The sequence below is a fragment of the Rhinopithecus bieti genome, unplaced genomic scaffold, assembly GCF_001698545.2.
Source record: "Rhinopithecus bieti isolate Rb0 unplaced genomic scaffold, ASM169854v2 scaffold_13262, whole genome shotgun sequence".
NCBI classification, from domain to species: Eukaryota; Metazoa; Chordata; class Mammalia; order Primates; family Cercopithecidae; genus Rhinopithecus; species Rhinopithecus bieti.
In genome coordinates, this window is record NW_016808004.1 from 6374213 (window position 1) to 6389794 (window position 15582).

The 15582-nt window shown below is 45.2% G+C and overlaps 1 protein-coding gene across 1 annotated transcript; it reads right to left on the reverse strand.

The window, feature by feature from the left end:
- Positions 1–9983: 9983 nt before the first annotated feature.
- Positions 9984–15066, reverse strand: PRR23E (PRR23 family member E). Its single transcript, XM_017884959.1, has 2 exons — positions 14922–15066; positions 9984–11589 (listed from the first exon to the last, which is right to left on the reverse strand). The coding sequence occupies exon 2, from the start codon at positions 11492–11494 to the stop codon at positions 10748–10750; it is 747 nt and encodes a 248-aa protein (XP_017740448.1). The 5' UTR covers positions 11495–11589; positions 14922–15066; the 3' UTR covers positions 9984–10747.
- Positions 15067–15582: the final 516 nt, after the last annotated feature.

The window sequence follows — 15582 nt, forward strand, 5'->3', positions numbered from 1 at the left end:
GGAGCTGTAGGTCTTTGGTGCAGAGCCCAGCAGAAGGACAACAGGGGCAAACTGGTGGATGCCCAGCCCCTAGGCCAAGGGCAAGGTATGTGCACCCCTGTCCCTGGCCCTGGCCCTGCCCTTGCAAGTTGACTCCTTCAACCCTGGGCCATGTGAGCATCTCACAGGAGAGGCTGGGGCAGTCCAGGCCAGTGGTGGAGGTTAGGCGGACAGCTTCCCTAGCTCTGGCCAGCTGACATGTCCAAGAGAGGAGCTGCCCAGGGGCAGAGGGTGCCCCCATCGCAGGGTGTCCTAGGGAAGGCCAGTTGGGCTTCAACCCCAGCACAGAGATAGAGTGTGAGTGGGGAAACTGAGTCAGAAGCCTATAAGGAAGGGAGCCAGGGACAGGGTGCTCCTGGTACTTTTCCAGTGCTGGGTTCCACCAACTGGGAAAGGAAGCAGAGATTTCATTTCTTATTTCTGCCCCGTAGCCTGGGCAGGACGGAAACTCCATCTGGGGAACTTGGGGCAGACAGGAGTGGATGTGGCTAAAGCCAAAGATTCTAGGTCTGTCCTCCAGAGCTCAGGCTTTGCAACAAGGGGGAATCAGGGACCCAGTGTGCTTCTTGTGGCCTCTTAGAGCTGAGGGTTGGGCCGTAACACCAACACCTACCAATGTCTCTTTTTAGCAAAGCAAGTCTAGGCTTGAGACTGACACCTTCAGTCAGTCAGAATGCAATCACATTGTTCTGTTTTCACTGTATCTAGTTTTATATTCTACATCTGGTAAGTGACGCTGAAATTTCCTTTAGTGATTAGATTTAACATGTAGTGCATCTATTGAAAAGGCATTACAGCCGTGCACAGTGGCTCATGCCTGTAATCCCAACACTTGGGGAGGCTAAGGCTGGTGGATCACTCGAGCTCAGGAGTTTGAGACCAGCCTGGGAAATAAAAAAGTTAGCCAGGCCTTGTGGCACATGCCTGTAGTCCCAGCCACTCAGGAGGCTGAGGTGGGAGGATCACCTGCCTAGGGAGGTTGAGGTTGCAATGAGCCATGATTGCACCATTGCACTTCAGCTGGGTGTCAGGAAGAGACTCTGTCTCAAAAAACAAAAACAAAAACAAAAAACAGGATTATATAGAGTAATAAAAGCTAATTTAAAATAAAATGTATCACCTGTGACTCAAGTTTTGAAAAAAATAATATATAAAGTACAAAAACAGGGAGAAGCTCTAACGTGGGCATAGGAATGCCAGGAGTTTAGAAAGGAGTTAACTCTCTAAATATCGCCCTGTGGAAAGGCAAGTGCATGAGCCTGTGGAGGGTGTGAGTGGAGGTGAGGTGGAGGGCATGCAGGCTGGAGATAGGACAGGCCCAGGGCCAGCTTCACCCCTGCTCTGTGCTGTCTCCACTCCTGAGTGGTTTGGCACTCACGCTGGCCCACGTCTGCTTTCCCCTCCTCCCTGGATGTAGCACATGGCTCATCACTCCTGACCCATAGAAACACCAGCCTCTTGTGTTCCTTGGCGGAAGTGGCTCTGGAGGATGGCTGTCAACCTCCAAAATGCCCCACTGGGCTCCAAAGTGAACTTTGAGTTTAAATGGGAGAGTCCTGAAGATGTTCTCCAGCTTTGGCACCAGATGCCTTCAGCAGTGCTGCTGCAGTTAAATGGTTAGACAGTGCACAGTCCCTATGAGGATATCCCGTCATAACCCGGCGCCCTTGTGTCTGTTGAGATGGTACACAGGGGCATTTGGACTTGCTCAGGGTGTGGCTGGGAGCCCCAGGTCAGCAAGGCGTGTTCATACTGGGAACTCAGGCAGGGTTTACAACGGCAGTTCAATGAGTACTGGGTGGGCTCCTGTCTTGGCTATTGTGCAGAGCACGTGTGTGGACTTTGTATGGGGGCAGTGATGGGGTTAACAGTCTGAGCAGGGTGAAGAGGCCAAAGAAGAGGAGGATGTGATGCCCAGATGCTAAGTTCTGGGCCCAATGCTATGGCGGCCCTGAGCCTGTCCAGGCAGGAGCTGCACTGTGGGATTCTGCTGCTGATGCCTGAGGCTGGGCTGAGGGAAGCTGGTCCCCACCAGGGACTGAAGCTCTAGGAGCTCCTCAGCCCTGTCCAATAGGCAATAAGGAATATACCACCTGCCAAATTTGTGGGACAAAGCTAAAGAGGTGTGTATTCTGCAGAAAATGTATAGCTTTAGGTTCATCATAAGGCAAAAGGAGAAACAACACTACCCATTCCATTGAAGTTTAAAAAAATAGCAACAGAAAAAATCCATGGAAACAAAATGAAGGGACAAAATACAAAGGCAGAAATCCATGAACACAGAATGACAAAATAATAAGAGTGAAAAAAATGATTTCTTTGAAAAAAAACTTTGAAAGACAAAACATTGAGAAGACTGAGATGAAAAAAGATGCATTTAAATAAAATATAGAACTATTATATAAAAGAAATATAAAAACTACTAATACAAAAATAAATGTGGTAAGCAAAATGGTAACTCCTTTATTCCTTAAAAGTCCCTGGCCGGGCGCGGTGGCTCAAGCCTGTAATCCCAGCACTTTGGGAGGCCGAGACGGGCGGATCACGAGGTCAGGAGATCGAGACCATCCTGGCTAACACGGTGAAACCCCGTCTCTACTAAAAAATACAAAAAACTAGCCGGGCGACGAGGCGGGTGCCTGTAGTCCCAGCTACTGGGGAGGCTGAGACAGGAGAATGGCGTGAACCCGGGAGGCGGAGCTTGCAGTGAGCTGAGAGCTGGCCACTGCACTCCAGCCTGGGCAACAGAGCAAGACTCCATCTCAAAAAAAAAAAAAAAAAAAAAGTCCCAGGAGGCCGGGCATGGTGGCTCATGCCCAGCACTTTGGGAGGTCGAGGCAGATGGATCACCTGAGGTCAGGAGTTCAAGACCAGCCTGAACAACATGGAGAAACCCTGTCTACTAAAAATACAAAAAGAGCCAGGCATGGTGGCACATGCCTGTAATTCTATACTCAGGAGGATGAGGCAGGAGAATCACTGGAACCTGGGAGGCGGAGGTTGCAGTGAGTTGAGATTGCACCACTGTACTCCAGCCTGGGCAACAAGAGTGAAACTCCTTAAAAAAAAAAGTCCCAGGAACAGGTGATTATAGGTGATTTTTCAAACTTTCTCATAAATAGACTCCAGAAATTTCTTTTCAGTGGAAAAGCTGTGAAATTTAGTTTTGAATTAAAACTGGTAAGGTCAACACAAGAAACATACCTAGATTATTTTTCCCTTATGTAAAATATCCTAAATAACACATCAATAAACCAAATGCAAAATATATTGCAAAATAAAAAATATGCTCAGATTTAGTTTATCTCAACAATTGCAAGGATGATTCAACACAATTCACTACATTATTAGCCTAGAGAAGATAACAAAATGATTAATACAAGATGACAGTAGATATGAGAAAATATTTTGAGAAAATACTTTGATAAATTTTAACACTCAACAAACATCTCTAAACAACTGAAAGATCAGGAAACTAAAAATTATAGTTAAAGATATAAAAGATTTAAACAACACAATTAGCAACTTGATCAGAACTCTTCCATATATGAACATATAAAGAACGCTGCAATGAAAATGAACTTAACAAGTTTACAAAATTTACTGGGTTGATAATATCTATAAATTTCAAAGAATTGGTTTGATATTGCATTCTCAAGCAATGGAATCAAATTACCATCAGTAATAAAAAACGACCATAGTGAACATATTGGTGTGAGAGTCCACAAGCCTTTGAAGATTTTTTCCTGTTCTGAAAGTTGTCCAAAGTGTGTAAGTCTTCCTTGTAAGTTAGAATCCCATGAGGAAAAAAAATGGAATGATACTTTCAGGAAAATCTGCTGACCTAGGAAAAAGAGTCAGCAAAAATATCCTTTAAAATAGAAGGCACAATTAACATGTTTCCAGACAAACATAAGCTGAAAGAATTCCTCATGATTCAAAGCATGGAAGTAGTTCTTCAGGCTGAAAGAAAATGATTCCAGGCAGAGGCCTGGAGATTTTGGCAGGAAAGAAGACTGCTGGAAAGGGAAATATATGAGTACCTGTATAACAGCAATGGCTGTAAGTCTCAAACAATAATGTCTTGTGAAATTTCCAACTTAAATAGAAGGCATTACAACAATAGGGCAAAAGCAGAGGGAAGAATGGAGTTAAAACTGCTGGAAGACTCATGCATGATTTGGAAAAGTGGTAAAATACAAATATAAAGTAGGCTGTAATACATCAAGGGTATATATTTTAATCTCTAGAGTAACCACCAAAAGAATAATACACTAATATGTAACTAAATAGTAATAGAGGAGGTACAACGGAATAATTTTAAAATTCTTTGAATATTATAAAAGATGGCGGGAAAGGAGAAATAAAGGAACAAGGAGCAGAGGGAATAAAGAGAACACAAATAGTGAGATGGTAAACTCAGGTCAATGATAGCAGTGATTCTGTTAAATATAAATGGTGTAAACAATCCAGTTAAAAGACAGAGACTGTCAGACTGGATTGAAAAAAACAAACCATCAACCTGCTATGTATGAAACACATAAGAACACGAAGTGATTGAAAGTAAGGCAAACACCAACCAAAAGAAAAGTACACAGGCAGTGGTGTTTACAGCTAATGGATCACAGGCGGTTATAGATTTCTTTGTTCCTTTTCCACCCTTACCACTTCACTCGACTAGCTTGAAAAGGAAAAGTGGAATAAATATATTATCATCACACAAAACAGATGTTAAAGTTAGAAGCACTGAAAGATGTCAAGTGGGACATCTTATAAAAAAGACAAATCATCCTTTGTCCCAAATTTGCTATATATCTAATAACATAACTTAAAAAATATAAAGCAAAAATCAACAGAACTAGAAGGAGAAATAGAATGAGTCACAATCAGAGTTGGAGATTTTAATGCCAACTCTGATGAAACAAGAAGATAAAAAGCAATAATAACACATATTTGAACAAAATAATTATCCAATTTCACCTAGATGACATATATGGAATATTATACCCCAAATTTCAGAATTTTAAGTACATGGGGAAATGTACCAAAATAGACCAAAGGCTGTTCCACAAGCCAAGAGTCAACAAATTTCAAAAATTAATTTGAAGTAGATTATAGACCTAAGTATAAAATGTAACATAATAAACCTTCAAGAAAAAAATATGAGACTTTGTCCATGTCCTTGGGGTAAGCTATTAAACAGGCTTTCCAAAGCACTATCTAAAAGAGAAAATATTAATCAAAATTGGATATCCACAAAATTTACAACTTCCATTGATCAACAGGTCCCATTTTAAAAGTAAAAATCCACAAAGAAGATATAAGCAATACTTGTATCTGACAAAATATTCATGTGTAGAATAAGTGCACACACACCACATACCCCACAACCAACCCAAGGAAAAAAACATCTGGGACAGTCACTCCACAGAATAGGATATATAGATGGCTATGTGATCTATCCTAGGTTTTTTAAAAAGCTATCAAACACTGTATATTGTTGGAGCAACTGGGAATATTTGAATATGTTCTGAATAATAGACATTAGGGAATTATTAATCTTGTCACGTGTGATAATAAGTGGTAGCGTAGGAGAATGCTCTTATTTTTGAGAGGTGCATGAAGAAGTGTCAGACATCTGTGATTTACTTTCAAATGGTTTAACAGATTGATAGACAGCCCTACAAATGGATAATCTATATGCGTGATACTATGCATAAGTGTATTTGTTTTTATGAATAGAGACCAAGAGATAAAACAAAGGTTGCAAAGTATTAACAATTGTATACAGATGGGGGATATATGGGTATTCCTTCTGTTACTCCTTATAATTAAAATTCTTCAAATAGAAATGTAAAAATGCAATTGCAGTTAGTCCCCCCTTATCTGAGGGGGGTATGTTCCAAGACCCCTAGTGGATGCCTGAAGCCACAAATGGTGCTGAACCCTGTATATGCTGTTTTTCCTATACATACCTATGATAAAGTTTAATTCATAAATTTAGCACAGTAAGATCAATAATAAAACAGGGCAATTATAACTATATGTTGTAATAAAGTTATGTGAATGTGGTCTCCCTGTCTCTCAGCATCTTATTATACTATAGATCTCAGCAACCTCAGCATACTATTTTTTTCATTCCTTATTAAGTGAAGAACTTTCACATTTTCACATAAAGGATGCACTTTATGGCTTCTCTTTGGCCTATGTGAATTGCCAATAGCACTCCTCTAGTGCCTTGGGGCCACCATTAGGTAAAACAAGTGTTCCTTGAACACAAGTGGAGGTACCCCCACTGTGGACCTGATAGCCAAGACAGTGGAGTGACTAACAGGCAGGTGATGAAGACAGTGTGGAACTTGAAGACAGCATGGAAGTCTGGACAAGGCAGGCTCGATTCCCAGGGCAGAAAAGAGATCTCATCACACTATTCAGAATGGTGGCCCCTTTAAAACTTAGAAATTGCTTATTTCTGGGATTTTTAAGTTAGTATTTCCAGACCAAAGTTGACTGTGGGTAACTGAAACCTCAGAAAGCAGAACCGAGGATAAGGAGGGACTGCTGTATACCTCAGGAAAGGTGAGAAGAAAATGTAAAAACAGATTATGAGAGGGAGCCCCACACATCCTCCCAGCTCTCTGCAAGCAGCTCTCTGCAGGCTCCGCCCCAGTTAGCAGATAGCTTTGGGGGCTCTCTGTTGCTTGTTGGGCATGGGGGAGCTCAGCCTGTGGAAGACTTTGGCAGCACCAAGGGACCACCCAAGTGTTTTGGGGACACTTGTAGGAAGCAGTGGTCGAGCACCCAACAACCCAGGCTGCCCCCATCCTCCGCAGCCCCTGGGGGCCAGCTGTGTGTGCACCTGTCATCAACAGTCTCCTACATTTGCTCAGTCTTTTGCAATCAGCGTAAAAAGAGAAAAGCATCTGGCACAAGACTTGCTGCCCCCATCCAAGAACATGAAGTTCATAAGAAAACCTCAGGCTGTGTAAAAGGCACTTGCAGACACAGAACCATCTTGAGAAACCACCACTCTAGAGAAGGCATCATCCAAAACACAGAGCCAAGAGAAAACTACAGAGAGCTGAAAGGGTGATCTCCAGGCTGGAGGAAGGAATCAATTCCCTGGTGCTAGTCTGAAGAGCTCCTTCTCCCCTCCCAAGCTGAGGGTCTTGGAGACCTGCAGCCCTGTCCCTCCGCACCCGCTCCAGGAGGTTACACGGTGCCTCATCTCAGGCTGGGGTTTCCTAAGTTTCCCTGGGCTATCATGTCCTGGAGACAGAATTGGGTTTCTTCAAGGTTAATTCAACCTTCTAATAGATCAATGATTTCAAATTCCAAAAGTATACCAAGAAACTTGGCAATCTTTCTACTCCCTTCAAAAGGTATTTTTAATGATTTCTCCTTCACCATCAGCATAAGATCAGCAAAAGGTATACAAACACTGCCACTCAAGAGATTCAAATTTTGCTCAGAGTGCTGTGGATGAAGCTATAGTTTTTTGAGTAGTACACATATTATTGGTATATGAGTATTGTAAGTGAATAACTTCCATACTAATGCTCTATTAATATCATACAGACATTATTTTAATTCTCATTACTCCATTAAAACAGCAATAATAATTGGAATACTAATTGGAATATTACAGAAAATCTATATGAAACATTTTAAACTACAAACAATTTTGCTTTGTCAGGCTATAAGAAAATAAAATTTATTTTATTTTCCTTAATAGTGATTATTTAAAAGATATACAAATAAGAATATCATATATCATAACTGTAGGATATATTTTAAAGTGGTATGTTTAGAGGGAATTTTATAGCCTTAAAAAATTGTAATAGAAAAGAATCAAGCCTAAAAATGAACTGGCTGTTGTTATCAACGTTAGGAACTTACAAAACGAACAAGCTCACAATGAGAAGACACTTCAAGACACAGAATCAACGAGTCAAAAATAGATACTAATAAAACAAAAATCTATGGGAAAATTTCAATATATACAATGTTTGAAAAGAAAAGTAGGGGTACAGTCATTATAGAAAACAATATAGAAGTCCCTGAAGAAATTAAAAATAGTACCATATGACCCAGCAATGCTTCTTCTGGGTATGTACCCAAAAAAGATGAAATCATCACCTCGTAAAGATACCTGCACTCCCATGTTCATGGCAGCATTATTTACAACAGCCAAGATAGGGAAACAACCCAAATGCCTATCAATGGATGAATGAAGAAAATATGATTATATCCATATACATAAAAGATATAAAATATTACTTAGCCTTTAAAAAGGAGATCGTCGTCCCTGCGAACATGCGCTGCGAGTGGTGCGGAGCGTGCAAGACCTGCTCTGCACCCTGAGCGCGGTCCCGTCCCCCGCCGCACCCTGCTCACTGAGGCCCTGGGAGTTGGGGGCGGGCGCCGTCCGGACACTGCGCACGCGACCCGCTCTGCTCTGGGTGCGTAAATTCACAGAGAAACATGAATGGATAACAACAGAAAATGGTATTGGAACAGTGGGAATCAGCAATTTTGCACAGGAAGCATTGGGAGATGTTGTTTACTGTAGTCTACCTGAAGTTGGGACAAAATTGAACAAACAAGATGAGTTTGGTGCTTTGGAAAGTGTGAACGCTGCTAGTGAACTCTATTCTCCTTTATCAGGAGAAGTAACTGAAATTAATGAAGCTTTTGCAGAAAATCCAGGACTTGTAAACAAATCTTGTTATGAAGATGGTTGGCTGATCAAGATGACATTGAGTAACCCTTCAGAACTAGATGAACTTATGAGTGAAGAAGCATATGAGAAATACATCAAATCTATTGAGGAGTGAAAATGGAACCCCTAAATAAACTAGTATGAAATACCGCAACCCAGCAGATTGTCTTAAATTAGTGGTGGATAGAAGACTTAGAATAGCAACTTTTAGCATTACCGATGGAGAAGAAAAAAACTACTGTTAACGCTGCTAATGAAGGAAAATGCCCTTTAACTTTCTAATGATTATAGATTTTAGACTAGGCTCTAGTGTTCAGAATTCATTAAATTATCCATGGTAAAAACTAGTTTTAAAAATTACATAATTCAAAGATAACGTTGTTATTCTTAAGCCTTATATAATATTGTAACTTGCATATATCCATACCTGGATTTGGGATGAAATACTTAATGATCTTTCCATTGGAAATAACTGGGAGTGAAGGGGTTTTTGTTGCTTGTACAGTGTCAGATGACACACCACTATCTTGATTTTGCAATACACTGCATTTGCTGGTGCTATTTTTATATGGTGAAGCAACAGCTTTGCAGCAAAATAATAAAATACTTCTTCGTTAAAAAAAAAAAAAAAAAAAAGGAGATCGTGCCATTTACCATAACATGCATGGGGTATGATGAAATAAGTCAGACACAGAAAACAAAAATTGCACAGCTTCCCTTATATGTGGAATATTAAAACAGAACAAAGAGCTAAAATACAGAGATAGAGAAAGGAGCAGTGGTTCCCACGGGCTAGGAGCAGGGAAACTGGGATATGTAAGCCAAAGGATATTAAATATATGTAGGCTGAGCAAGCCTAGAGCTCTAAGGTACAGCATGAGGAATAAAGCTAATGAAATGGCATTGTACTAGGGGTTTTTGTCAAATAAGTAAATTTCAGCTTCTCTTGTCACCACAAAAAGTAACTGTGAGATGACAGATATTAGTCGGCTTCACTATGGTAACCATTTTACTATCTGTATGTATCCCATAATATCACTTTGTAAACCTCAAACATACACAATAAAATTTTAAAGAAAAATGGAGTACAGCACATAACAATAGCAAGAAATAGTATGGAAAACATGCTAATAAATTTGAATATATAAACAAAATACACTATACATATATACAGATATGGCTAGGTCTTAAACTAATTAATGAAAAATTGGGGAAAACATTATTTATAGCACAGTATTGTTTATTTAAAATTTTTAAAAAGCATACACCATACATTTTACTGGTGCATGCGCATTACCCCAGAAGGTGCTGATGGGGTGAGGAGTGAGAAGAGCACACCCGCAAGGACCCAAGGGTGCCAGCGCTCTGAACGAGTTAGCGTTTCCCATTCTGTGTCCACTGGAACAAACAGGTTTTGGAAGCTTCTAGGCAGAGCCCACAGCAAATGCTCACTGGATTCCATGGGTTCCAAAGTGCCTGAGTGTGTGCTTCCCTGGAGGACACACCAATGTTGGAAGAGACAGTGGTAGGCCCCACAGGGTGGCCAGGGATGCAGGGATCCTGCTGAGGGTCTTTGCTGAGGAGGGGCAGAGAGACTCCTGGGCTGGAGGGTGGCACAGGTCCCCAAACACTGAACCTGGAGGCCTGTTCTAACTGAGCGCTTCTACAGGGTGGATTGAGCTTAAATAAGCTCATTTTACAAGGTTGCATGCATGCACATTGAGGACTTACAGCAAATCTACTAGAGGGCTGGCCCAGGACAGTCTGGGGAGGAGAAAAGGTGCCAGTATCAGGGCTGAAGGGCAAACAGAAAAACAAGAAAGTAAAGAGAAATAGCAAATAGTGGGGCATTGCATGAGTCCAGGAGGTGTACTCTGTACTGAGGAATAGCAAACAACTTACATCTGAGACTCTTAACTAAAAGTCCACAGCTGACTGGGCTCCGCCAGATATGTTTCTGATTATTGGGTGGGTCTGGAGGGCTGACTAGCACTCAAAGAGGTGGCGGCGGGCCCTGCACGGTGACCAGGAGCAGGAGCGGGAGCAGCTGGGGTCCAGCTGAGAATCTTCAATGGGGGAAGGGGGCAGAGGGCGGAGCTCTGAGCTGCAGCAGGGCAAAGGCACCCAAATACTGAACCTGGAAGCCCATTCTGAGGGAGGGGCTTTGCTTGTCTTCAAGTAGGGAGCTCCTCTGGATGGCCCCCCTATGACAGCCCTGGGGGCTGAGCTGGCTGGAGTCTGGCATCCCACCTGGGGACAGTGGCTGGAGGTGGCCTTGCCCAGAGTAGGAGAAGCCAAGGAGTAGGTGGGTGGGAATCTCGTGGGGAAAGGAAATAGGTTGGGGGCCAAGGCAGCCAGGTATGGACTTCTTATGAGGGGGTCAAAACTGGAGGCACCCCTCCAATATAGCCACACTGAAGGCACCAAGGCAGCTGGAGGGAGATAACCCATCCAGAGATACCCACCATGGAGCACCCACGGGTAAGGCCAGAAGGCTGGGTAAGCTTGTGGGGAAAATCCCATGCAGGAGTAGACAACACAGGAAGTCCCCACAACAGGCCAGAGGGCCAGGTCAGTTACACGCTGGGCTCCCAAGCAGGTACAGGAACCATAGGCAGAGCCCACGGCCACCCAGGGGGTTGCGGTTGCCAGAGTCCCGTGGGCTTCCTCGGAGGCCTGGAAGGCACAGCAGACCTTCTGCTCTGCTTGTTTCTCGGATGCACCTGTGCCCATCTTAGATGAGCCGTACTCTTCAGAGCCCCGAAGTGTCCGACAAGTGCACTCCTCCGCAAGCTGAGGCCACACGTACCTCAGGGGGCTCCTGGTATCTGTGGGGTGAGCAGACAGCCAGTCAGAGGGCAGGGAGACCAAGTCGCTCAGGAGGGGACGGGAGGAGGGGACAGCTGGCGGTGACGTGATAGAAGTGCCAAGGTCAAGGCGTCTCCAGGGAGGACGAGGAGCAAGGTGTCCTGGGTAGGAATGAGTGACCCCTGCAGTGGAGGGGTGCACAGCAGCCACGTGAGGCATTTTCTAGGGACATCAAAACAAGTTTCAAATTCGGTTCCTCATGTTTTCCTCTATGCAAGTCACAGAGACTAAAGACTGGAGAGTACGGATGGCCAAGTCTGTTGGAGACCTGCTGGAGGGAGTGTTAAAGATTCAGCAAAACCCCCAAGCTGACTGATGAAGGAACAGCAAAGCCAGAAATCCACAGGGGCCACCCCAGTACGGGGGCTGCTGAAGGGGCAGAGAGGTCCTGGAGCATTTCATCCTTGACAAACACTCGCCCCACAAAGCAGGACCTCCCAAAACATTTCCTGCAAAGGACGCAGTGTCTGAACACAAGGCCTGACTGCCAGCTTTCTCCTGGAGTTCTGAACGGCATATTCAGCACCCACACCTCACACAGTGAGGACATGATGGAAAGGAAGTAAAGAGATAATCAAAGGCCCAGCATCCAGGAGAGGGCACACCAGGTAGCACCAGGTGTTTTCCCCCAAAACGAAGGTCTCCCAGAGGAATCTCCTTGAAATTTGGAGCTGTTTCTGAAATCAGAACTGGTGCCCAGTACATGCTTTGACTGTCTTAGGTGACATAGGTGACAAGGGTGTGGCATAGAGAGATGGTGGAGTGGTCATGTGGCCAGGAGAGGACACCCCCAGCCCCAGTATCAAGGAGCATAGGCTGGTGTGGTCAGGACCCCTGGGGTCCTGAGGGCTGGGGTCAGGGGCAGCATGGATGGAAGAGACTGAGACACAGCTGACTGGAAGCACCCCACAATCTCCAGCCAGATGAACAAGGGGACCCTGTATGAGAAAGGAACCAGCCAGGTGTCTCCAGAGTCCTTTTGGCAGAACCTAGAGGGATGCTGCCTATTGAAGTCAGGAACTGAGCAGATAAGGACACTGGGAAACCTTTCAGGGTACAAGTGAGGGCAGGGAGGGGCTTCCTGGGGGCAGGGACAAGCAGTCAGATCATGAAGATGCCCCAGAGTGCCTGCCAGGACCCTCAGGGTGGGCACGACAGGGAGCCTTTGAGAGGCTGCTCTACCAGCTTCATGTCTGAGGAGCCTCTCTAGATCAGAGGGTGGACCACAGATGGAAGAAACCCGGCCCAGGAAAGGAAGAGAAATGGATGTAAGGAGAAGGAGAGGAAGGTGCCAGGCAGATGCTCAAGTTTCTGTCTTGAGCGACTGGGGTGTGCCAAGGAGCTGTTCCTGGTTAGGTCTGTGTGGGCTGAATGGGTCTGGTGTATCTCTTCTCTCCTCCACCAAGGTAGAACACAGTCACAGGGGAAACTGGAGATCCGACAGTAGCACTACCCCTCCTCTCTGCCACAGGGGCAGGAGGACAGGTTTAAGGGAAGAGAGCACCAGCGCTCTTTCTTCTGGCTGGGGTCCTCGACCATGGGAGGTGCTCAGGTGTGACCTGATGCTCTGAGATGGAAGTTTGGGCAGGGTCAGGGCAGAGGGCCTGTGTGGTTAAAGCAGCATTCATTTCCTCCCAAATGGGCAGAGGACCTAGGGGGGAGGAGAGGCCAGTAGCCCCAGGGAGGATCTTCTTGAGGGACCTGAAGGACACTTAATGACAGCCAGTGACAAGAAAGGACTTTAGTGTTTCATAGATGCCTGCAGGAACAGAAGCTGAGGACCAATGGGAGGAGGCCCAGCTGAGATGCCCACAGGACAGATGTGGACCACTGACAAAATGGGCCACCCAGAAATTTGAGGCAAAACACCCTGGCCCCAGACTACAGGAGCAACTCCTGGAAAAGGGAATGCACTGAGAAAGTCTCAAGCGCCCAAGGTTACCCATACTGAGGAGGAAATCCCTCTTCCCCAACTGCCCAAAGGTGGCCTCTAGATGGAAAATCAGTTCAGTTCTGGAAAAACACAGGACATTGTATGTACTTCTGGCCTGTGGTACGCGTACCCTTGCAAGTTCAGAGCATACTCTAGAGCAAGCTTGTCCAACCTGCGGCCCAGGACGGCTTTGAATGTGGCCCAACACAAATTTGTAAACTTTCTGAAAACAGTACAGAATTGTTTTACAATTTTTTTTTTGTAGTTCATCAGCTATCTTTAGTGTCAGTGTATTTTATGTGTGGCCCAAGACAATTCTTCTTCTTCCAATGTGGCCCAGGGAAGCTAAAAGATTAGACAACCCTGCAAGAGTTAACATGCACAAATGCCTAGTCAGTTTCTCAAAAACTTAAGTAATATAGTGGAGAAGGCCCTTTGTGCAAGATACCAAGACCAGAAAATATAGGCAGATAAAACTGGCTATTTAAAAACTGAATGTCTGGTTTAAAAAAAAAAAAAACCCACAAAATTATCATGTTCAAAATCAAAAGACAAACCACAGAATAGAGGGGGATATCTCCAACACGTGGCAGACCAGAGCTAATCATGTGTCAGATACAGACAGTCCTTGCTAGTCCAGGGCAGGTAAATAAGACCCCATCAGCAATCTTGCGGGAGGGCAACCACAAGCAAGCCACAGAATAAGCTACACAAACCATGTAAAAATGTTCCACTTCACCAAGGTTTTAAAAAAAAATCAAATTACAAAATGGAACTTTGATTTTACAATTAATTTGATAAAGAATAAAGCCCTATACTGGCTTTTCAAAGGATTTGGAGAGAAACATGCTGGTTTTGTTGTTTACTCCTTCAGGGTCCAACTTGGCAACAGGTATCAAATTCAAAACCCAATTTCCTTGTCCGAAGAAGCCAGACTGCCTTCATCTGGGTCCCCTAGGGCGCGACTAGGAGCAAAATGTTCAGGATGCCTGTCCCCAGGGCAGAACAGAGACCACATTAATCTGGGCCGCTACCCACACCTCGCACCTGCAGCGGCTGGAGGGTTGATTCTGCGAGGGGGCAGGCCGGAGGGTCCTGGGCTTGGCTTTTAGGGGAAGGGCTGAGCCCGAGGCTGAGCGAACAAGTTGGAGAGAGTTGTCTCATAGGGTGGGATGGAAGGCGGACACTTTCAGTCCTGTTGAACTGCGAGAGAAGCAGGGAAGGGGCGGGAAGGAGGAGAGGGGTGATGCCAGGAGTTGGGTGGGAGAAGGCGGAGAGGATGGTGTCAAAGAAGGTCCTCAGGCCCTCGCCCCACCCCCTCAGCCATCCCATTAGGCTTTGTTCTTTCTCACGACTTACCCACTTGGTCCTTCTAGAACGTTTCTTTCCAGCGAAGTCCCTGAAGTGGTTGAGGTTCTTCCACAGAGTTGAAATGCTCTCGCAAGAGGTCCTGGGGCTCCCTAGGCGTTACTGTCCCCGGTCCAGGTGGCGGCAGGAGTCCACTGGAGGCTCCAGGTTTCAAGCGGCCCAGGAGCGCCGTCCCCGGGGTTTTACGGGAATACGCGCAGCCGCGAGGCGGGGCCTGGGATCCTGGCGGTGGTCAGAAGAGGCCCCACGACTCAATCAGTCTCCGAGGTGTAGACGCCGGTGGGGTTGATTGGGTCAGCGGCCTATCCCAGAAATGAAAGTGGAACTCAATTGTATTGAGGGCTACACCGAAGAGCGCAGAGGCGTTACCAGGGTGTGAAGACGTTCCCCTCTTGGGGTGGGAGGCAGCGGGGAGGAGTCCTGGAGGCGGTAGCTTTCCGTGGAGTCTGCACTCTGGATGGGCCCCAGCCGAGCTGGGGAGTGGAGCTGACGGGAGAGGGGACAGGAGGCCCACACGGCAAGAGGGGAGGCCAGTGAGGCTGGAGCAGAGTGAACGTTTCAGCGAATGCAGTCAGACAGTCGAACGGCTGCGCCTTCCGCCTTCCAAGGCCTTGTGGATAGGGCAAAAGAAGTTGGTCTCTGTCCCGGGAGC

Excerpts from the sequence above, each read along its gene's own strand:
- PRR23E (XM_017884959.1), bottom strand. The coding sequence starts at position 11,494 with ATGGGCACAGGTGCATCCGAGAAACAAGCAGAGCAGAAGGTCTGCTGT.